The sequence below is a fragment of the Psittacula echo genome (assembly GCF_963264785.1).
Source record: "Psittacula echo genome assembly, chromosome: 4".
Classification (NCBI taxonomy): domain Eukaryota; kingdom Metazoa; phylum Chordata; class Aves; order Psittaciformes; family Psittacidae; genus Psittacula; species Psittacula echo.
The window spans coordinates 116487187-116511362 of record NC_137738.1 but is presented as its reverse complement, the minus strand read 5'-3'; the positions used below and the strand labels follow the sequence as shown (position 1 = coordinate 116511362).

Sequence of the window (24176 nt, the reverse complement as noted above, 5' to 3'; positions counted from 1 at the left end):
ACACTAAACCACGTCACCCAAGGCTCTGTCCAACCTGGCCTTGAACACCGCCAGGGATGGAGCATTCACAGCTTCCCTGGGCAACCCATTCCAGTGCCTCACCACCCTCTCAGTAAAGAATTTCTTCCTTATATCCAATCTAAACTTCCCCTGTTTCAGTTTGAACCCGTTACCCCTTGTCCTGTCACTACAGTCCCTGATGAAGAGTCCATCCCCAGCATCCCTATAGCCCCCCTTCAGATACTGGAAGGCTGCTCTGGGGTCTCCATGCAGCCTTCTCTTCTCCAGGCTGAACAGCCCCAACTTTCTCAGCCTGTCTCCGTACAGGAGGTGCTCCAGTCCCCTGATCATCCTCGTGGCCTCCTCTGGACTTGTTCCAACAGTTCCATGTCCTTTCTATGTTGAGGACACCAGAACTGCATCTGAGGGACTTCAGCAGCACTAGTGGAGGTTCAGAAGCCAGCCCATGGAGTAAGAAACCTCCCATGCTCCATGGGTGTTCCACTCCAGCAGCATTACTTTGTTTATTTAACCATTCATTTTCCACGCTTTGCTCAGGGGGTCATTGCCATGGGACAGACACCAGAAACATCCTACTGCTTCAGCAGCCACCCTGAAGCATCACCACCACCTGCCTGGTCCTTCATGTGTCCAAGCCCTGCTTCTGGCCCCAGACATCTTCTGGGTCAGTGTGGGGAAAGTTCTGGAGGCAAAAAGCTTGGCTAAACAAAGGAAAAGGAAACAACAGCCATGTTAGCAGCAATGGGGCCAGAGTCACCTCCAGGCAGGAAGCTGGGAGCATGGCTCATTTCTCAGGGCAGGCAAGCCAATGAGAGGAGTTACTGGAACACTCTCCTATAGCTTTGTCTTTGGGGACCAACTTCCATGTTAAAAAAAGAACCTGATTATGAGTGTCCTTGCTCAGGATCTAATTCCTGGCTCATTTCAGGTTATAGAGTGCTACCTGGAGAGTATTCCCAGTATGGTATTCCCAGGAGAGACCAGATTCAATTTCTGAAATGCTGATATTGAGTTTGCCCCTTTCATGTACAGACCTACAGGTTAATGTGGTTTTTCAGCAGGCTTGTCCACCTCAGCAGATGTACACTGTGAACTCTGTATTTACTGCTAATCTTTACTCGGACTACTGCAAAGTTCTGTGCACCCACATAAGCTTTCATTAATTCTTGCTCTTGCAAGATTCCTCCAACATTAGTATTACTTAAAATCCCAATGTGCTGATGCAAACAGTGTTTAAAAACATTCTTTTCTAATCATATTGGAGAAAATGACTTTTGCCCACTGAAATCTCTAATCTATATTATTGTCTGCTATTGCTGCAGGCACAGGCAAAGGAAGTCCTTTCTCGTGTGAGCAGACAAATTCAAACCAATGCCAACTCTTACATGAACCCAGATAATGAAGGAATTCTGAACAATACCCTTAGATCTGCACTCTGCAGACAGCAAACTCTGACACTGCTCCAGGGACGAGCACAATGAGCTCGGGTGGACTGTGCAGGTGTAGGTGCAAGCCTGCCTCCAGGTGTCTGCAGGAGGAGGGTATCAGTAGCACAAGCTTCTTTGAGGATGTCAAAGACCTTTTAAATGAGCGACATGATCAGCATGTAACAGATTATCACCCCTCCAAGGCAGTGGGGCAAAATGATGCACTTAAAGCCTTAGTTCACTGCTGAACTTGTCTACACAGTCCAACATGGACCAGAGCATCGTTCTGTACCCAGTACTATCTGTGCTAGCTAGAGGGATCACCTCTGAAAACCACATTTCTGCAGGCATCGCCCCTGGGTCATCTGAGCACATTTAAAGGACAGAAATAAAATGGAATGTGAAAAACATCTTTTTTGCCACTTACAGTATTTATTCTCTTTGCCAGGTGAGGTTTTTTACTGGCAACTTCAGTGTTTCTCTAGGATGGCCAGGTCCTGTTTGAATGCTGTGTCTACAGTTCAGCTGCAGACAAACCCTCCAAACAGGTATCTTGGTTAGAAACATAATGTGAATAGTTGATTTTCTGGTTTATCAGTTGAACTGAAAAACTGAGGATTATTTTGTGTTTTGAGTCAAGCTGAAATGATAAGATCTTGTTCTTTTCTTCTCCAAATGAGGCTCTAGAAAAACAATTTCAAGTCAGGCTGGATCAAGTGCTTCAATACTGTGAAACACAGAGGTATGAAAATGAAAGAGCTGCTGCTAGAAAGCTGATCGGGAACTTTGCTGTTCAGAAAGCCTGGAACTCAAAACTGTAAAGAAGAGCTGAGAATGCATCAGTTAAAAGCACTATGGGAAGAGGTGCTTCCTTAGAATAGAATAGAGTAGAATATTTCAGTTACAAGGGACCTACAATGACCATTCAGTCCAACTGCCTGAGCAATTCAGGGCTGACCAAGTTGAAGCATTTTATTAAGGGCATGGTCCAAATGCTTCTTAAACACAGACAGGCTTGGCTTCATTTTATGATGACTCTGGGCTGGCAATGTGACCCTGTAGTAAAAAACCCCATACACCACTTAATGTACTTTTGACAGAGATGAAGGTGTATTAATGTCAGTGCATGTACGTGACATGGGTAAGGAGAAGACCTGAGGAGGGTGCAAGGAAAGGAGAAACTACTATTAGTAGAGCAATAGCACTCCTGTCCCTTAACTTCTGCCCTCTGGCCCAGGACCCATTGGTAGCTCCTGCCATGGTGGTATCAAAAGAGAAGCTGCTGTAGAAGGGCTGCTTCCTGGGGCAGTGTTTTGATAGCAAAACCTGATACAAACAATTTCTGATCTCCAAAATGCATCTCTTCTAACTGACACTCCTTACAGTGAAACTGCACTTCCCATAAAACGAACTACTGATCTGAAAAAATGTCTTATTCTCTTATTCAGGCATTTTCTCTCTTGTGAAACTCAACTTGACAGGCAGCACCAATATTCTTCTGAAGGGCTTACTTAAAAACCTGTAATTTTATGAAATCAATAAGAAATAACACCAAAAGTTCCCTCTGCACAATCCAGTGCGCACGAGAACATATTAACCTAGTGATATAAGTGATACAAAACTTCTGAGCTGTCTACTTCTGCCATTTATTTATACTGTGGCTGATTTTCTTACTTGTACAGTGATAGATTTCCTGCAAGATTATACAACATTGGCAGCTTGGCTCTTCTCACACAGTGAGTCACAGTAAGACACATCCATGGACACTAGGTGGCATATTTGTATTGTATCTGCACAAGGGAGCATAGATATTAACTGAAGTAGTATTGTCATGTAAAAACCTGGTAAATCAAACAGCTGTCAAAAGTAAAGCATTATCCCTTTGGAAAAAAACCTACTTAAATAAGTTCCAGTAGTTTCTTCTGGCTCCATGTAGCAACAAACACGTTCCTGTTTAGTGATCACATTAACTGGAAGTGGGGCTGCCTTACAGAATAGAATCATAGAATCACAGAATCGTTTGGGTTGGAAAGGACCTTAAGGTCATTCAGTTCCAATCCCTTGCCATGGGCAGGGACGCCTCACCCTAGGACCATGTTGCCCAAGGCTCTGTTCAACCTGGCCTTAAACACTTGCCAGAGATGGGGCATTTTTCACTTCTTTGGGCAACCCATTCCACTGCCTCACCACCCTCACAGTAGAGAACTGCAAATAACTGCAAATCTGACCACAACCACTCACAGAGAAGATAATCACAGAAGAACTTAGGCTGGAAGAGACCTCTGGAGTCATCCAGTCCAACCTCCTGTTCAGAGCAGGACTAGTCAAAGTCCAGTCAGGCTGCTAAGGGCACTGCTCAAGTTTTGCCCCCTCTCTACAACTACCTGACAAGAGGATGGAGCCAGGAGGTGGCTGGTCTCTTCTCCCAAGTAACAAGTGATAGGACAAGAGGAAACAGCCTCAAGCTCCGTGACAGGAGGTTTAGACTCTATATTAGGAACAATTCTTTCCCCAAAGGGTGCTCAGGCATTGGAACAGGCTGCCCAGGGCAGGGCTGGAGTCACCATCCCTGCAAGTGTTCACACACTGTGTAGACGAGGCCCTCAGTGCCATGGGTTAGTGGTGGCTTTGGCAGTGCTGGGTAACAGTCGGACTCGATGATCTTCAAGGCCTTATCCAGTGTGGTTGATTCTATGATTCTATGAAAGCCTGAGATCCCTCAGTCCCTGCAGGCTGCTGTCCTACCACTCAACCATGCTTGCTGGCAGAACATTTTCCTTCCACCCAGGATTTCCTATGCTACAATGTGTTGGCTCTTGCTCTGTTTGTAGGCACCCCCTGCACCTTCTCCCTGCTGAGCATGCACCAGGCCCAATGTGCGACTGCAAAGTGTGTAATTAGGAAACGTGAGCTCTTAAGCATGCATTTTCATGATGTGGTTACAAGGAAGGCCCACGAGATGTCAGCAGTCTTCCAGGTCCAGTCCCAGAAAGAGCAATGCTGTGGGATGGGATGGGAGCCAACCTTCTTCAAGCAACAACTTCAGACAGTCCTACCTACAGAGTGGGACTGTACCACGAGAAGAATCAGTACCATGGAAGACAGAGTACCATGGAAGAATCAGTAAAAAGAAGAAGCTATCAAGAAGAGGTAATTTGGGAGGGTGAGGAAGAGAATTCAGGACAACCACCATTCTGTCCATCTACACCAAGCAGCAGACAAAGCCTTTGAGCAGCTCTTTATCTCCGAACCCTCCCTTTGCTGGTTAGGCATCTCCCCTGTGCAATTCCACGTGGGATGAGAGGGCTGGGGGTTATCTAATGACACCTGGACATCTCTGACTGCTCAAGCCCAGACAAGGGATCTTCATCTCCTCTCTCTGAGGTCTTTGGTCACTTGGCACCACTGTACATGGCTCTGTGTAGATGCTCAGCGTCCCCCATCTGACGAATAAACCCAGCATGGTGTGTTTCCAGAAGAAAATGGTATTTTTTCCTCCAGTAACTTGGCAGGAGTGAGGACACTCGGCTGTTCACAGCACTGAGAACACGAGAAGGGATTTTAACACATCTTCAGTGCAGTCCTGCTCCCACTGGCAGCAGCAGACATTTAAGCATCTTAACGGAGCATCTTTACAAAGCCAATGTGAAGCTCTTTTGGCAAAAATCCCCAAAGTAAGAGTTCTGGTGTTTGCTTTCCTAATATTTGGAGCAGAGTGGAGAAACCATGAAGTTTTGCTGCCTCAGGACCATGCATTTGATTAGTTATTGATTCTGAAGCTTTCCAAAAATCAAAAGGTGGCAACAAACTGAAGCTCCTCCGTAGTGTCATGGTGAAGACAGGCCAAGCATATTGTGTGCTGAGGGCAAACATCCAAACCATGAGCTCCAGGTACATGGGACAACTACAGCATATTAAATGCAAGAGGACTGAAAGGCCTGCTATCAGGATGTCAGGCTTCATGAAGCCTGTTTTAAGTATAGGAAGATGCAGTTCACATTTTTCCTGTAGTCATTTCAGTGAAAAATCAGCCTTTTTTCAAGCTTCCCTGCCTCCATAGCCAAACCTATGGAGATCACTGCTGCTTTCCATTTCTCATGATGTCTTCTGCTGTGTTTTACTGACTCGGGTTAGAATCTGAAATACACAATAGCCTGCTGGTATCTGGGTCACCCACACTGAGCAGGGGAATCCCATTATTGTCTCTGCTCATATTTGAAATGAATGGATTTGTCCAGTCAGCTCAGGCTTGGATTCAAACGATGGTATTACCATGACGAGCCACCACCTACCACATGCAAAAGCACTACAAGCCTTTCATCCCAGTGAATGCAGAGGCATGGCAATGACTTCCCCCAGGATATCAGGGAGGCCAGGGAACTGCCTCTTCATCATAACTGCTGCTGCCTTCGAATACAGATGGAGCAGTGAGAATACTTATCATTTATTGGTTTTACCCAAAGGGATTCACTATGTACCATCAGCTCCTATCTGCTTTGCAGACTGAGAAACAGACAAACACCGCTTACCACGAAAGATGCAAAACCTATAGAAGAGAGTCTTTCCCTTCCCCTTCTTCAGCTCTGGGTGAAGCCCAAAGCAACCAAACACCAGTTCTGCCTCAAAAACAAGATTCGTGCTCTCAAAGTCCACCTCTATGATCTGTGCAACTCCTCAGGCATGGAGGAGCATCTGTTAGCAGGAACACTGCTGCCTCACACCATACAGGTAGTCAATACTGAAGTAATTGAATAGAGGATAATTCAGGAGTGCACAACAGGGGAGTTACAGAGCTGCTGTATGACCTGAAACCACAGCACGAACTAACTCTGGCCAAATGCCTCAGCCTGGCTTAATAGTGTGACTCAGGATGCGATTACAAATCTTCTTCTGCTACACCTCAGTGCATTCACAAGTGGGTTAATTAAACTATCAACTGCCGGGTGGAAAAGAGAAAAGCTGAAAACACACATAAAGGATTCCATCTAAATCGAATGATTGCGCTGAACTAGTTTAACAACATTAGATGTTCTTAGTTTTGAAGGGGCTGCAACTGAGTTTCTCTCCATAAGTTATATCAAAACAAGGCATGTCAATTCTTATTAAATATACAGGAAAACGGTATCCTGCAATGGAGTTAAAAGCAAGTTCTCAGATGACAGTCAATGCCTCTCAGTTGCTATTAAAACTAACCTGTCTTTTCTCACACTATTATGGAGGCCCATTTCAACAGGCTATAATTGAGACTCAGATAGGGAAAGTAACTGGAGGGTGAAAGCACATTTTCTTGATTCCTTCAGGAACTCCGTTTCCTTGCCTAACTATACCTTTGGAGCAGTGGCACGCAATTAACTGCCATTGGGTGATCTGCTTCCAAATTCCCACCTTCCATCTATGCAGAACATCCTCCCTGTTGGTGCCTCTACCAGATGGGCCCATAAGTGCTCAGCCCCATGGCCACTGCTGAGATGGGTACCAGGTTGCAGGAATCCTGTCCCCAGCACATGCATCCTGGGAAGATGTCATGGGATGCATGGCTGCATCAAGGACCACCATGGCTGAAGGCCACACTGGAAGAATAAGCTCAGCTTGGGAGCTGCATTCTGGCTCCTGGTCCCAGCCCTTTCCTGGCACAGGATGTATTAGTTCAGAAGTGCATCCCTGGAATATGCACATATATAGACCCCTGATATACAGACAGAAAAGCAAGAATTGACTATGTCTTGGAAGCAACTGACAGTTATTTTCTCCATTTCAAAATGTGGCAATCACTCAATTAGGGCTTGATCCTTCATACCCTGCAGTGTGTAGTGCCTCAATGGGACTCTAAATGTGATTTTGTAGGCTGAGACCCAGAGTTGCATTGCCTATATGGCGCAGAGAAAGTTTTAAAGCCTTTGAAGCTTATGAATTTGTGGCTCTAGAACTGCGGAAAAGACATCTAGGGATATTTCTGATGCTAAGGAGGGCTGTGGAACAAAGTCACTCTCCTCCCCTAGCAGGAAAAGATATGCCTGCTTTTTCTTCCTCATTACTGTGGGCCTCTATTATAGAGTAAGATATTTTATTATAGCAAAAAATCAAGACTTTGGTTTTATCCCTTTGTCCTGTAGCAACACCCAGCAGTCCTGATCAGGAAGTGATGCATCCTTCAGGAGAGGTAGTAAACGTAAATCTAGCAAAGAGCGCTATCAAATACAAGTACAGGGTCTGCATTCCCAGGATTATGTGATTTTCCCTTGCTGCAGAAAAACCCACATGAAAATGAAATCCTAGATTTCTTTTGCAGCTGCATGACGGTGGGATGTAGGCTACCACCATCACACAGGTGTGGTTTAGTGGGATGTTAGGATGTACAGTCCCAGAAACACCACTAAATTGGGGCAAATCTGTCTACTGGAATCCTGAGCCTCTAAGGATGGGGATCCCAGAGCCACTCTGGTGCCCTGTCCTCCAAGCCCAGTTCTCTTTCCCAGCTGTCCAGCCTGAACCTCCCAAGCCACAAACTAGGGCTGATTCCCCTCCTTTTACCACCTAGTGAGAAGCTGAGCACCATCACTGCTCCAGGCAGCAGCGGGTGGCAATGAGATCCCTCCCTGAGCTCCTTGCCCGGCTGAACAAGCAATTTCATTTCTTTCCTCTGGTGTACTTTTCCCTCTCTCCATTGCTCCAAAACTGCCTTTGCCTAAAGCACCATTCCTAAATTAATTATCAAGGAGCTTTATGCTGCATCGGTTTGGGCCTCCACCAGGGCTTGTGGCTTTTCCTTCTGCAGCCCAGCAGCATGAAGCCCTGCAAGACCCATGACTCACAGTCTTCTGGGACATTCCTTTGAGTTCTATATATATATATATCTCCTTTTCCTTGCAGCTCTACTATTAAATATTTGGATTTACAGCTCTTGCTGTACTTGCACACCCCCCAGCCGTGCTTGTCTCCCAGGACAGCCACTATTTGTGTCGCTTCATTAAAGTTACATGCAATTAAAGGGAGGTTAGGAAGTTCAAAAGTGACTTTGCACAATACCTTCATAGGAGCGAGCTGGATGGGAGTGATGCATGAGGGATCCACCATAGGCTTTGGCCTGTTGGCCGTGTCTGCCAGCAAGCTGTGCCACTGCTGAGGTAGTCCCGTGAACTTCTGCTCCCGGTGGTCGAAGCCAGTGTGAACCCGGTGCTCGAAGTTGGAGGGCCCGGAAATTTCCAGCCTTTTCTTCTTCTTCCCGAACATGGTGGAAAGATCTGGAGAAGCCACAGGGAAAGAGGAAAGGAAAATCCATCTTTACGCTTTGTTGCAACCTGGAGGCATTCTCAACTGCATAGAAAAATTTAGTAGATGTTATTAGCCAAATACCTGCATGAACTTTACTCCACACATACTGGCTTTGAGATCTATGCAAGGACAGCACATATCTGACCTCCTCTCACAGGATCTGAGAGTTTGAGATATTAATCCACTCTCAAAATATGCTCCAAATACCTTATGGAGCAAGGAAATGACTCTGTTCCAAGGAGAGAAAGCCCTAGGTCCTGCTTTCTGCTCCTCTCTGCGCTATCTGCTCATGCTCCGAGTTGTGCTCTGTGAGAGCTCACAGCAGTACTAGCAGCAATGCATGCCTTTGCTTGGAGGACAGCACATGGTGTAAGTGGTGAGTGTACTCTGACACACCACAAGAGCAAATGCACACCCAGCTTTCCATCTTAAATCTATACACCAGGTCTTGGAGAAAGGGCCACCCATGCAGATGAGAGCCTGGCCCCGCTATGTTCACAGTATCACAGTATGTTAGAGATTGGAAGGGACCTCAAAAGATCATCTAGTCCAATCCCCCTGCCGGAGCAGGAACACCTAGATGAGGTTACACAGGAATGTGTCCAGGCGGGTTTTGAATGTCTCCAGAGAAGGAGACTCCACAACCCCCCTGGGCAGCCTGTTCCAGTGTTCTGTCACCCTCACTGAGAAGAAGTTTCTTCTCAAGTTGAAGTGGAACCTCTTGTGTTCCAGTTTATACCCATTACCCCTTGTCCTATCATTGTTTGCCACTGAGAAGAGCCTGGCTCCATCCTCGTGACACTCCCCCTTTATATATTTATATACACTAATAAGGTCACCCCTCAGTCTCCTCTTCTCCAAACTATAGAGACCCAGCTCCCTCAGCCTTTCCTCATAAGGGAGATGCTCCACTCCCTTAATCATCTTTGTCGCCCTGCGCTGGACTCTCTCCAGCAGGTCCCTGTCCTTCTTGAACTGAGGGGCCCAGAACTGGACACAATATTCCAGATGCGGTCTCACCAGGGCAGAGTAGAGGGGAAGGAGGACCTCTCTCGACCTACTGACCACCCCCCTTCTAATACACCCCAGGATGCCATTGGCCTTCTTGGCCACAAGGGCACAGTGTTGGCTCATGGTCATCCTGCCGTCCACTAGGACCCCCAGGTCCCTCTCCCCTACACTACTCTCTAACAGGTCATTCCCCAACCTATATTGGAACCTGGGGTTGTTCCTGCCCAGATGCAGGGCTCTACACTTTCCCTTGTTATATTTCATCAAGTTACTCCCTGCCCAACTCTCCAGCCTGTCCAGGTCTCGCTGGATGGCAGCACAGCCTTCTGGCGTGTCAGCCACTCCTCCCAGCTTAGTGTCATCAGCAAACTTGCTGACAGTACACTCAATTCCCTCATCTAAATCATTGATGAATATATTAAATAATACTGGTCCCAGTACTGACCCTTGAGGCACTCCACTAGATACAGGCCTCCAACTGGACTCCGCCCCATAGACTACAACTCTCTGGCTTCTCTCCTTCAGCCAGTTTGCAGTCCACCTCACTACCTGATCATCCAGACCACACTTCCTCAGTTTAGCTATGAGGATGCTGTGGGAGACTGTGTCAAATGCTTTGCTGAAGTCAAGGTAGACCACATCCACCGCTCTGCCATCATCCATCCACAATGTTATTTCCTCATAAAAGGCTATGAGGTTGGTCAAGCATGACTTCCCCTTGGTAAAGCCATGGTGACTGCCCCTCATAACCCTCTTATCCTTGACATGCCTTAAGATGGCATCAAGGATAAGGTGTTCCATCACTTTTCCAGGGATGGAGGTGGGGCTGACCGGTCTATAGTTACCCGGGTCCTCCTTCTTGCCCTTTTTGAAGACTGGAGTGACATTTGCTTTCCTCCAGTCCTCAGGCACCTCTCCCATTTCCCAAGACTTGGTAATGATGGAGAGTGGTCCAGCAATGACTTCCGCCAGTTCCCTCAGCACCCGCGGGTGCATCCCATCTGGACCCATGGATTTATGGATGTCCAGATTGCTCAACTGGTCCCTAACCCATTCCTCGTCGACTAACGCAAACTGCTCCAGTGACCTGACTTCATCTGAGGTCTCAGGAGTACAGGGCTCTTCAGGACTGCCTCCGGCAGAGTAGACAGAGACAAAGAAGGCATTCAATAACTCTGCCATCTCTGTATCTTCTGTCACCAGGGCACCCATCCCGTTCACCAGTGGGCCAACCTTGCCTCTGGTGTTAGTTTTATCAGCTATGTATTTGAAAAAGCTCTTTCTGCTGTCCTTGACCCCTCTTGCCAGATTTAATTCTAAGGAGGCCTTAGCCATCCTAGCTGCCTTCCTACATCCTCTAGCAGCAGCCTTATATTCCTCCCAACTGGCCAGCCCCTCCTTCCATGACCTATAAACTCTCCTCTTCCACTTGAGCATACCCAGCAGTTCCTTATTTAGCCACACAGGTCTCCTGGCCCTCTTCCTTGACTTCCTACGTGTCGGGATGCTCTGCTCTTGAGCTCGGAATAAGCAATCCTTGAATGCCAACCAACTATCTTGGGCCCCTTTACCTTCAAGCAGCCTTGCCCATGGGATTTCCCCTAGCAATTGCTTGAAAAGGCCAAAGTTTGCCCTGCTAAAGTCCAGGGTTGCAATTCTACTTGCTATTGTACTGGTCCTACCACACAAGATCCTGAATTCCACCATCTCGTGGTCGCTGCAACCGAGGCAGCCCTCAACCTTTACTGCTTCCACCAGACCCTCCTTGTTAGTGAGGATGAGATCCAGCAGCGCTCCTCTCCTGGTTGGCTGATCCACCATTTGCATGAGGAAGTTATCATCCATACACTGGAGGAACCTCCTGGACTGTGGCTGGGTTGCTGAGTAGTCCTTCCAGCAAACATCAGGGAAGTTAAAATCCCCCACGACGACCATGGCCTGTGACTGTGAGGCCGCTCTCAGCTGCCTGTAGAAGGCCTCGTCAACTTCCTCACCCTGATCTGGTGGCCTGTAACAGACACCCACAACAGTATCGCCCCTGCCAGCCTGCCCCTTAATTCTCACCCACAGACTCTCAACTCGCTCGTCCCCTGTTCCTGGACAGAACTCAGTACATTGCAGCTGCTCTCGCACATAAAGAGCAACCCCACCACCCCGCCTGGCTGGCCTGTCTTTCCTGAAAAGGACATAGCCCTCCATGAGTATATTCCAGTCATGCGAGCTGTCCCACCACGTCTCTGTAATTGCCACCAGATCATAATCTCCTGACTTAACACAGGTCTCCAACTCCTCCTGCTTATTTCCCATGCTGCACGCATTGGTGTACAGGCATTTCAAGGAGGGAGATGAGCTCACCAATTTCACCCTAGGATTATAGGAGGCCTCCCAGTCTTCATCAATCCTAGAGTGCTGCCCCACTGGGGCAAGCCCAGTTACAACCCTATCCCCCTTCGAATCTAGTTTAAAGCTCTCCAAATGAGCCCTGCTAATTCATGCCCCAGCATCCTTTTGCCTCTGTGAGATAAACCTTTCCCACGTGCCATCATCCAGACTGGAGCCTTATAAAACCAGCTATTATCTAAGAACCCAAAGCCCTGCCTGAAGCACCAGTCTCATAGCCAATTGTTTACGGACTGAATTTTCCCATTCAGTCCCACATCATCACCGGAAGATGGAAGAAGTGAGGAGAAGATCACTTGAGCCCCAGACTCTTTCACCGTCCGCCCCAAGGCCCTGTAGTCTTTCTTCATCCCCCTCAGACTGCGGGAAGCAGCTTCCCCCCCACCTGTCTGGAAGACCAGCAGCAGGTAGTAGTCTGTCGGGCGCACCAGGCTGGGGAGCGCCTTGGTGATATCCCTGATCCGGGCTCCAGGCAGACTACACACTTCCCTATGATGAGGGTCAACTCTGCATATCATATCTAGATCTCACCCAACTGCAGTGAAAGGGGGATTATTCCTGTGCTATTTCAGAGATGCAGACAGACAGAGAGCTCAGATCTCATTCCAACCTGGTCAAAAGGCCTTTATCTTCATTCATAAAGGGTCCTGCTGAAAAACAATACCATGTATCAGTCGCTATCATCATCACATTTACATGGTGTGACTTCTTCCTAGGGAGAGAAATGATTTGCTGTGACAGCCCCATGCCTGAAGTGCCTGGGCTTGAGCCTGGGTGGGTACAGCTCGCTAGGTCCCCACCAGCAGAATCAGGTAGGACTCATCATAGCAACAGCCTCACCCCTTGTAAGGTCCAGAAGGAAGGATCAGCTCCTTTGGTCTTTGTGCAGGTAACATGGAGGAGTCCCTCCAAAGCTGTACAAGCAAGGAACTGGAGGCTGTTGGAGGCAATGGGAGCAGCTTGTGCATCACAGGAGAGACACGGTTGCACCGGCTGCCTGGTAAAGCTGATCATTACAGCACTTACTCTACACAAAGTAAGTGTTGTGGTCAACTCTTCAGTTGTTATTTCCTGACAAGAGTGGCTTTGTTTGCCTTCCTCCAGTCTGCTTTATCCCCTCCTGAGGAAGGCAGCAGGAGGGTTTGCAGGACACAAGGAGCACAGGCTGACAGGCAAGGCAAGAGAGGCTTCAGAGGCAAACTGAAAGGGATAAAGGTATTTGTTCACTCTATTGGCACAGGAAATAGCCAAAACACTCACAATCTCAATTAATCCTTGGGTTTGGTGGCCCTGACCTTAACAAGTGGAGCCTAATGATTGTATTAAAGCAAATTCAGAACTGACTTTCTGAAGGACTCCAGACACCTGCTGCGTAAGGCGCAGAGAATTTCCTGGTCCCAGGGAAACCCATGGAGGTCCTGCTGCTTTGCAACAGAATACCATCCTGTCCTGGAAAAGTCCCCTGCCTGCTGTCTCAAGATAGTTCTCCACCTTGATCTCGTGGCCATTTCAAGCAGAACTTCACAAGCCCTTGAGCAGCATCTGTCTGAAACAGCAGCTGAGTGAAGAGGCAGCAGCTCTGTCAAACCTCTTGTATCACAGCAGAGACCCAGCTGTAAAAGTGCTGCCCTGACTTTATGATTCTGGAGGTGGAGAGGAGAAGCTCATGAAAGGAAATACGGTTGTGTTGCTGCTGCTGCAGAAGGCAGGATGATAACTCCGGTGTTTATTCCACCCTCATTCCCTTTTACTGGTTTATTTAAAGATCAAGTCCATTATTTGAGAATTAACTTCTGGCTGTTTTAAAGTCCCCTTGTGCATATCGTCTTTACATGGAGCAGACTTGCTCCCATTGGCCTTTCTTCTCAGGTCTCATCTTCTAAACCTCCCTCTGCTTTATCCCTTTCTCTGAACTCCAAATCTCCTGACCTTTTGATAGTCTTTCCCTATCTATGTTACCTTGCATATCTTCCTCACCTTCCCCTCCTGAACCTCTTAGCATCACCTGGGTATGGGGCCCTTTTTCCACTTCCCGCATCATAATCTTTTTATTTGCCTTGTTGGTGGCATGTCGGATACCCTCCAACCCAACCCAAAGCCACCACAATTGGTCTCTGTCCAAAGACTATTTTCAAGCTCAAACAGAAGCAGTCAGCAGTTCAGTCAGTTCAGTCAGTACTTTGTTGAATTCCCTGCTTACCCGTGGGGCTCCACAAATCACAGCCGGCTGCAGATCAGTGGCACTGGATTGATTTCATTCACCCTCTGGGATGTGAATCTATGAGAACTATCGGAGTCACATTTGAAACCATCAGCTCCAGACATGTACTTCTTCATCTGATCGATGCCAGTACTCATAGCGTTTCCCACTGGACTTGCATCCTAATGCAGGTGTTGGATGCTTGAAGTCCTCCAGAGTCCCAGACAACATCAGGTAAGTAAAAGCACATCAGTTGGCACACTGGGTACTGCCTTTTAGAAACATACAACAATTGACTCAGTAAGATATTACTCCTGTTTCTAAACTGCTTTGATGCGTTGTACCCTCTCGTTTCAATACCAAATGTGAAATTTGGCCCAGCAGGACCTTTACTTTCTCAGAAGAATATTTCAGTCTAAAACTGGATGCCAAGGCCCCAGTCTTGCACTGGGATGGTGTCTGACGTCTGGGCAGTGAGACCTGCCCCCCTCTGACTGCAGCTCATGCTTAGATCAGCTTAAATTGACCATGAAGCTGTAGCAGGAGAGACAGGGACACTGGCACCTCACACAGCCGGGGGGGCAAATGCACACATGCTATACATCTCGGTGGCTAGAGGGCATCTCCTGTGGGGCTGTGCCTGTGGAAAGTGACCAGGAAACCTGGCAATAGCAGCCCCAGGCCCACGGGAGCAGAGCAGGAGCCCTCCTGGGCTGTGCTATCTCTCTATCAGCTCTGCAAACAGTTGCTTGGTCCTACCAAAAGGAGCAGAGCCTCGACCAGCTCTGAAGGGTATCAATATTAAATGCTGTGCACTGTCGCCTTGCTCCATCAGCCAGCAAGGTCTCTCCATTCCACTGCAAAGCAAAGCTGACCTCTCTTTACCACGGTCCCTCTACATAACTTTAATACACACAGCAATTGCAAGGAAAGTTCATTTTCTTTCCCCAAAGAATGGGAATGATGCTCCTTGTTTTCCTTATCTGTGTGAGGATGTGGGTTTGGGGCAGCCAAGCCTATGAAACCTCTTGCTCCTGGCTCGTAAAAGCCCTGATTCAGTCCCCACTAACGTGCTTGGTTCTCAGGCCTCAGGAAAGAAGAAATTATTTCATTTTGCCATAGCTTCATTGCTACAATACAAAAAATACAGCATTTACTCATTTAACCAGGTGTGGAAGCAGAAAACATCCTGGGCAAGTGAATAAATGAAGACGTTCTCTAAGGCTCATCAGATACTTTCAGGAATAAGAGGTACCCGAGCGCTTTGAAGAAAAATGATGAACTTTTCCAGGATGCCAGATAACATGTGTGCAACAAAAGTGTTACGAGATTACTATCAAGAGCACAAAATGCTATGAACTTAATGTTCATTCAGGCACCTATCCATTCACTCCCTGTCACAAACCAGCAATCCTCTCACAGTAGTTAAGAAACCCTAATTTCATAATGGGATTAGTTAGGAAAACGTCCTACAGACAACAGGGCAACTGCCTGTATTGAGCAGAGGCAAAGGGAAGCTCTGCAGAGCTGCCATGTGCCATCCTCCCCACACCAGAGTACTCATCCTTAACTAATTCCTCCTGACAGCCTCCAATGTACTGCTGGCTGTGCCACATCTCTCAGCAAATGCCATCCCTCCATCCAGCACCTCCTGTGCTCACCCCCACAGAACAAGAGGAAATTAGAGGTATCCTGCTCATGGCAAGTTGCTATTTTCGAGGGGATGAGCACAACCAGGATGTCTGTCCTGTGCAAGTGCTTTGCCAATGAATGCTCTGGCCTACTTCAACACCACATATGTGGCATAAGGTGACAGTCAACACGAGGAGGCTGGGAGAGCCTGTTCTAACTACGGCGGCTGTTGATGCCAGTGGGCTTGAGCTAGCTGCAAGGGGAATCAAAACCAGGACTCATCAGTACAAGGCTTCAATGGGGTTTTTCTATAGAAAGACTTTACCAAGTCTTACGCTGAACTGATGCAGCACAGTCCTTCTGTTTGTAAACCGGGGGTTTGAAGGGGGAAGTCCTTCAGCTACAGCAAAGAGTTTAATAAATGCAACAGCATGAGACCAAAGCAAGTCTGTTGTTGAGTGGGAGAGCCAGGAGATAAGTCTGTTTTCAGCTCAGGATTGCGATGCTGAAGGGCTCCTCCAACCCACAGTCCAACCGTGGCACAAGGGACTTGCTTTACCAAAGCCATTATGGAGAAAATCCAATACTGCTGGGGAAAATCAGACTGTCTCACCACCTCTCCTGCTGACATTAGCTGCGCAACCCACAGCAGTGCTGGTCCCAGCTGTGCCGTTGGGGAATGTGAAAGGAGTAGGGATAGCAGGAGAAATGTGTGAGCCATGCTCTGCAGAGACAGCTACCCAAAACCTTTTTATAATGGTGATATTGGTGCTATTGCAGCTTCTGCCCAAGAAAGGAGCACCACCAGCTCTGCTGGTGCCTGCTGAACAGTTCTAACACAGCTCCATCCAGCTGCTGCAGGAACGAGGTAATGCTGAAAGGGTGCTCTCAGGAGCAATCACTGCATTTTGCATTTAACGCTGTTTACTGTAGTGCCTAACAAACTGAATTACACACTAATCAGCACACCTTGCCTGTTAGATCCATCCCAGACTTGGCTCCCTTTCGTTTCACTCCTTCCTATGCACAGAGCCATGGACTCCCACACTGGTCCAAATTTCACGCATGACTTTCAATGACAGATCAGGTCCCCACATGCAGAGATAATTCCCTGTGTCCAAGACATTGCCTGTGCAAAGTGTGGGACATAGACCAGCAAAGTAAATCCACTCTGCCAGCTACTGCATTACCATCGTGCTGCCTCCCAACCACAAATGAAGGTATCTTTTTCCAGCAAGAAGTATCCTACAGCCCTATCCTGGAGCAAGAGGGTGGCAGCTGGAATGAAAGGAAAAAAGGATGCCTTCAATCCTAAGATTAATTGCATTCTATATCTTTTATCATATCCTAAATAAGAGCAATTCAGTCAAGCCAGCAAATAAAAGTCTATTCAACTCCGCCTCAGTGCCAGACTCTGCTCCCAATGAGAAAGTCAGAGCCACTTTTTTCTTCCCCTCTCAGTAGCTATTTTAGGTTAAGGGGAATTTAGATTTCCAACTAGGAAAGTTGGAAAGGCTTATTTTGACTGCAGTCTTGAAACCTACCAAAGTCCCAAATGCATCCACTAAGCACTGACACCACCACTTCAACTTGCCATCTCAGATGAACCCACAGACTAACACTGAGCAAAGCACTGTGATATTCAGCTATACATAAAACCATACAATTACTATATAAAGTTAGTAACTAGAATAACAGTGAGATGGGTGTTTTTAACTGAAAACCAACCTTTTAATGATTGTTTAGCATAGCTACATAAGCCCTATATTTTTTAATTACAGAATTCCAGCAGCCAGATGTTGTGTCCCATTAACTCAAGGAGATCATCTGCGTCCAGCCGCCGCATAATCCTGGGAAGCCTGCAAGTACTTCTTATGCACACCTTGCTGCTGCTCGAGCACGTAGCTGGGCTATAGATATTCCCTAGGGAGAACTCGGAGTTCATTGTCTGCCTCAGCCCAGCAACATGTTTGCTTTTGAAACAACCAGCAATTAGTTCATTCTCAATTAGGAGGCGCACACTGTGTTAAGTCCACCAGCCTGTATTTTGTCTGCAGGGATTCCCTGTGGTTTCTCTGCTGAGCAAACCAGCAGCAGAGCCCTTTTCCCGCGGGGATGGCATGCTATTAGCATCTAAAAATTGCCTTCATGCACACTGAGCATCATCTGCAAACCCCCAGTCCCATCACCCAGCCAAAACAACTTGTTACAGCCAAGAGTGTCAATAAAATGCTTCATTTTTAAGAACTTTAAAGAAAACAGAGAGTGCAGAATGGGAGATGGGTGCAGGGTGCTTTCCTTTGATAATTTTTACTAATAACAGTTTTCTGTAGCACAAGGACCTCAATTACTCCCCTCCAGAGCCAGCCACGCACAGCAATACATCATTAGCTTCGCCAGCTTCTGTTCCCGTGCTCTGATTAATTGTAACCTTTCCTGATATTTGATCGTAAATGAAAGAGTATGAATTGAGAAGCACAAATTGAATTAACGTGTCGAGCCAGCCTGCGTAGCCACTGCTCCAGATAAATGGGAGCTGGGCTGATACTCCATCTCGAGGAGAAAGCAAATGTCTGGTAGGGACTGATGGCAGCATAAATTGCAAAGAAATAGGGTGTGAGACGTAAAAATGACGTTGGTTCTTCTTCAGCTCACACTGGTGTAAGTCCCTGCTGCTGAGCCAAATGGAAGGAGACCAACATATATCTGTGTATCTCCATAGCTATAAAAAGGAGGAAGATGCGTATTTATTTATTTATGGGATAGCACCAACAATAGTTTAGTTCTGTATTTCCTTTTTGTTCGCTTTAAGGATGGTTCTAAGCTTCTCAGTGGGGACCATTTGCTGCTGGCTGCAATCAGAGCATGAGTTTCCTTCGCAAAGACAAAACCCCCATGTCTTGACTGCAGGCATACATTTTAAAAAGAACTTACCTCTATTTTTCTATTTTTAACTGAACATACAGAGAACACTACTCTGTTTTCCAGGAAATGAATCAAGAAGCAATACCTGGAAAAGCAGAGTGGACTAAATGAAAAGCCATTTCCATAAAGTTAATGGAAAGGCTCTTAAAAACCTCACTGGTTTCAGGTAAGCCTGACACACCAATGTGATTCTGGAACAGAGGAGATATCCTATTTGACTTCCCAGATAAGATACTCCTAAATACTTCCCTAATTCCCAGAGAATCTTCCTGGATGTACAGGATGGAGATGAATGGAACTAGGGGCAGCTGCCTACAGAGCACACTCAAACTGCAAGTAGGTGGGTCATGCCTTGTGTTTATTAATTCATTTACTGGTCTTATATAGAGAGACATCTCACTACTACTTTAGAAACAAGGTAGTTTCAGACCTCGTAGAATGATACTGTTTTGTCATGTGGATGGACAAACACCCTGTGCAAGGGGAATACCAGGTTGATTCATCTAACTGGAGACCCCATTTCCCATGATCCCTGCTTAGCCCTCTGCCTTTACCCATTGTGATTGGAGCATTTCAACTTGGGAATGATAAAATAAACCCTTAGATAATGTTCTGGCATACCTTACTAATGAATCAAGATGATGACTTTAAACACTGACTCTCTAGCAGCAAGAGAAAGGATCTACAAATCCCGAATGAACTAAGTCAGCCCACACAGCCCAAATATTGAGAGTCTTCTACCACCCTGCTAAGCTCTTCCAGACATAAATAGTGTCACTGATGACGAACTAATCCCCTGTGGCCAAATAGTTTTTCAGGACAAATTCTGTATCATTTTTAATTCAAAGAAAATACAGAAATACCATTTTCAATGCATGTCCACAGGAGTTTCAGGAATAAAAAAGCTTGATGGTCAATAGGACTCAACTCATCCCCATGGATTTCCTAGGTGCCTTCTATTTTTGAGATAGGACGGACTTGTAAGTCATTTAAACACTATTAAAATACACGCTTTAATCATGGAAAAATATATACTGATGGATTGGACCACACCTGACACGTACAGAAGTGCCATCGCTCCCGAAGTCCCCCATTTACCCGACAGCATTCTGCTCATTTCAACCTTAGGTCAGATCAACCCGTTTTTCAGTGTTCCTGTGTCACTGCACAATCTAATAAAAATACAGTTAAACAATTACAAGCTGTCCAGGACTTGTCATTGTCCGTGTTTCCTTTCAATCCCACAATACCTTGTTTATGGTTGAAAATGCCTTCATTCGTCACAGCACAGCAGGGTGTCTCTTGATAGCTGGCCCGTGAGACATATCTAATAGAAATGCACAGTGGAACAAAAGACAGGGAAAAAATAATAGCAAAAGGCAATGCATGCTTCCAGAGAAATAGTAAAAGCTGGTACCGAGTGGCCAAACTAGGATGATGTACTCCAGGGAACAATACTCATTCTTCCTATTGAAAGCTACTCTTGTACGAGGACTCATTTCCACACACTGACTGACATGTGCTTTCCTAATTTAGAAGTCTTGTGATTCCCAGTGGATTTTAATGCTCAGTAATTTTCAGCTGAGTAGCTTAAATGCATGCATTGTAGTCAGTCACTCTCTATTATTTTACACACAAGCACATATATAGCAATGTACAGACAGAGGAATCAGTCTGCAACAGCTCTGGGCAGATGAAAGAGGAAAACAAGCCAACCCAAATCCCACCAGCCCCTGGAGGTAACACAAATCATTTCTATCCTTAGCGACTGAAAGGATTCCAGATCTGCAGAAACAAACAGTCCTCCGGGATAATGAATGGCATTAACTCTGCAGGAAATGCTGGACACCCACAGGGAGGGGGTATTAAACAAGTCACCCATTAACTGAGACACCACAAATCTGAAACTTCAAAGCAGTTATAGCATTCTTCTGAGTTGATACTGTTATTATTTTTAAATAGAGAGTTAAACGTTATAAAGGATGTAGATACTCTGAATCTATGCTTTGAGTTAGAAAAAAGTAAGCAATAAAAGGAAATCCTATCAAGAATGAAAGTGATGATGTATCGGGAGAGAAGACAGGAAAGCCTGCAGGAAATACCAAACCCAGCAATATGACACAATATTTCTTAATTCTGAGTATTATTCCTATAGGTTGGGGTGGCTGTAGGATAAGGAGTGCAAGGATATGAAATCCTAACATCTGTCAAGAGAAAGGACTGAGCAAAGCACCAGGTTACATACACCTTGTTGCATTTTGGACTGCGTCCTCAGTGCTCTGCTGGCAAACCCTCAGCAAAGCTGGATTGGCACCAACTTCTAGCACAGTGAAGGGGACATGAAGTGTCTTGTTTCGGTTTGGCATGTAAAGCTTTAGTTTTAACCCTCTGAAATGGAGTTTCCTCCCCAATGCCTGATGGTAGTCGTAAAGACAGCATTACAAACATACCAAAGATGAAAGTCTGTTAGGCTTTTCAGACTAATCACAAGACCACACTGTTCGTCACAAGTGCCCTGTATTTACTATTGATGTATTGTTATAATTTGTAGAAAAAACAGCTTTTATTTTAAAAAAGGGATTCAAAATGCTTTCTAGGTCTCAGAACCAGTTTATCCTGTGTTGGTTGCATCCATGAACACACCAAAATGGCATCGAGGAGGTGCCTGCCCCAGCACAGGTTGTTTTACAGCACCCAACGAGTGCCACGAGGCAGGCAGGGATGAGCAGGAACAGGACCAGACGGGGATGTGTGTCTGCGACAGCATCACGTGCTACTGAGACACATGAATGAGGAGGGGGCTTTAGAGCCAACCTCCTGCCATAAATCCTCACTGCTATGATTGCATTCTATACACTGATTTTTTTCTTCTATAATAATATTAACTGGGTGTATTTTACTTCCAAACCAGAACAGGCCGCACTGGCCCTCAGGAATTGCTCTATTACCATAACATTTGTAATAAAGATTGCTTTCCAGTGAATGATCAACAGAAACAAATGCTTCTTAATGCATTATTAATGGCAAGCCTCTGATCAGAATATTCTTTAAGATGAAACACATCTTCTGACCTGTGCTTACCAAAAATGGAACCAAATCAGATTATCTGATATGTCAAAATAACTTTAGAATATAAACATACCCATAGATTAATGTATCCACAGCAAGTGCCTGGAAGATAAAAATCCTGCCTTCTTGTTATCACTTGGTGGTTTCTTACCTTAGTATCAGGTTTTGCTCTCTATCACTAACATAGAACTGAAGGGAAAACATTTCCATAGTCTGCAATAAATCAGAAATGCACAGATTCTACTTGAAATTTTTACTTACATATTTCCTGGTCTTTTTCCTCACTCTGCATTGCACTGAAAAACTGGTTTGAAAGTCAATTCTTATCCTATTGAGTTGCTTTCATGTCATTCTCTGTTTCCGTATTAAAAATGAGAACCGATCCCTTGAAGGGGTTGCTGGAGCTTACTATTTATTATCGCCTTCAACGAGTTTACCATAAGCTCTTCATACAGAACATTGAATGTGTATAAAGTGATGTCTGCCCCATCCTCCTCCCTTTGGATCACCCCTAATGACCAACAATTGCAACTGAGTAATTCCTCAACATTGAGTTTTTCAGAGCTGAGCGACCTTGCCATGCAGAGTGCATTTTGTCACCTCCAAACACCAGTTTGGAAGAGATGGGTTTCACCTGATCTCTGTTTATATAAGACATAAGATATCTTATATAAAAGTTATAGGGGAGAAATGGAGGCCCTTTATGCTGTATACGTGAAACTTGTGAAAGACTTGAAAGCAGCCACAGAAAAGCAAACCAAAACTGTAATACACTGTAAACTGAATGAAAAAACCCACACTATTTTATGTCTGGGCAATCAGTGCAAATCCAGAAAGATGAATGTTACTGTGATTTTTATATTGTTTTCCATCTTTTTAACGACAAAAATAGAGACAGTTTTTGACTGCAGGAAGGTTTTGAGCACCAAGAGGAATTATGGCATCTCGGATGGCCACCATGAGCACCTCCCAAGAATTGATGCTGCAACAGAAAGAGGCTCCAATTCCTTCCTTTGGATGCACAAATGTGAGTCGCTGCACTGTGCGGGGCCCATTCATATGCTGTTTTGCCTCTCCAGGATGAGGGGGTTCATTTAAAATGACCCAAAAGGACAAGGGAAGGAGATTGCCAAGTGACCAGCTAAAATGACTCTCAGAAATACTGGTCTGGAAACACCAAGAGAAGCTGCCCCATGACCCTGTCTATGAGCTGGTTCAGTTTTCAACCTCTTAAGAGACTTCTGTTGGCATAATTGTCTTCTCTCCCAGCAGAAATGCTCCTACACAAACAACACGGCACCATCCCTCCCCAGCCCGCAGCCCAGACCAACTGATTCTGCAAGCAGCTCCAAAGGAGACTGTTACATCAAGGAAACACCATCATAGAATAGTTAGGGTTGGAAAGGACCTTAAGATCATCCAGTTCCAACCCTCTGCCATGGGCAGGGACACCCCACACTAAACCATGTCACCCAAGGCCTCATCCAACCTGGCCTTGAACACCGCCAGGGATGGAGCATTCACAACCTCCCCGGGCAACCCATTCCAGTGCCTCACCACCCTTACAGTAAAGAATTTCTTCCTTATATCTAATCTAAACTTCCCCTGTTTAAGTTTGAACCCATCACCCCTTGTCCTATCACTACAGTCTCTACCAAAGAGTCCCTCTCCAGCATCCTTGTAGGCCCCCTTCAGATACTGGAAGCTGCTCTGAGGTCTCCACGCAGCCTTCTCTTCTCCAGGCTGAACAGCCCCAACTTTCTCAGCCTGTCTCCATACGGGAGGTGCTCCAGTCCCCTGATCATCCTCGTGGCCTCCTCTGGACTTGTTCCAACAGTTCCATGTCCTTTTTATGTTGAGCACACCAGAACTGCACACAATGCTCCAAAGTGAGGTCTCACGAGAGCAGAGGGGCAGGATCACTTCCTTCAACCTGCTGGTAACAGGGAGCCTGTGAGAGAAGGCAAGATCTTCTCCATGTATGTTATGAGAAACCTTATTTACTGCAGAGGGGGAGATGCTGAGCCTATGCAGAGGTGAAGAACTTGGCTCCCATCCTGCTTAGTGAAATGGTGCCAGGGGCCCAGCAGGCCATGAGTCCTCTGTTTATGTCCCAGGAAAACACATATTTAGCATATTTGCATCTGGGATGAAAGGATTTGCAGGTCCTTCTTGAAGCCTCTGCAGCAAAAATGCACCATCAGTTAGAAGATCATAAT

The 24176-nt window shown here is 46.1% G+C and overlaps 1 protein-coding gene across 1 annotated transcript in view; it reads right to left on the bottom strand.

The window, feature by feature from the left end:
* The window catches only part of PAK5 (p21 (RAC1) activated kinase 5), a gene marked incomplete at its 3' end in the record, with an annotated part of 52027 nt that extends 31830 nt beyond the window's left edge, over nucleotides 1-20197 (bottom strand). Inside the window, exons 1-2 of the mRNA XM_080616674.1 lie at nucleotides 20139-20197; nucleotides 8475-8689 (exon numbers count right to left, since the gene is read on the bottom strand). Coding sequence (XP_080472800.1) covers nucleotides 8475-8678 — 204 coding nt within the window. The 5' untranslated portion in view covers nucleotides 8679-8689; nucleotides 20139-20197. The remainder of the gene's footprint in view (nucleotides 1-8474; nucleotides 8690-20138) is intronic.
* Between the last annotated feature and the right edge of the window lie 3979 nt (nucleotides 20198-24176).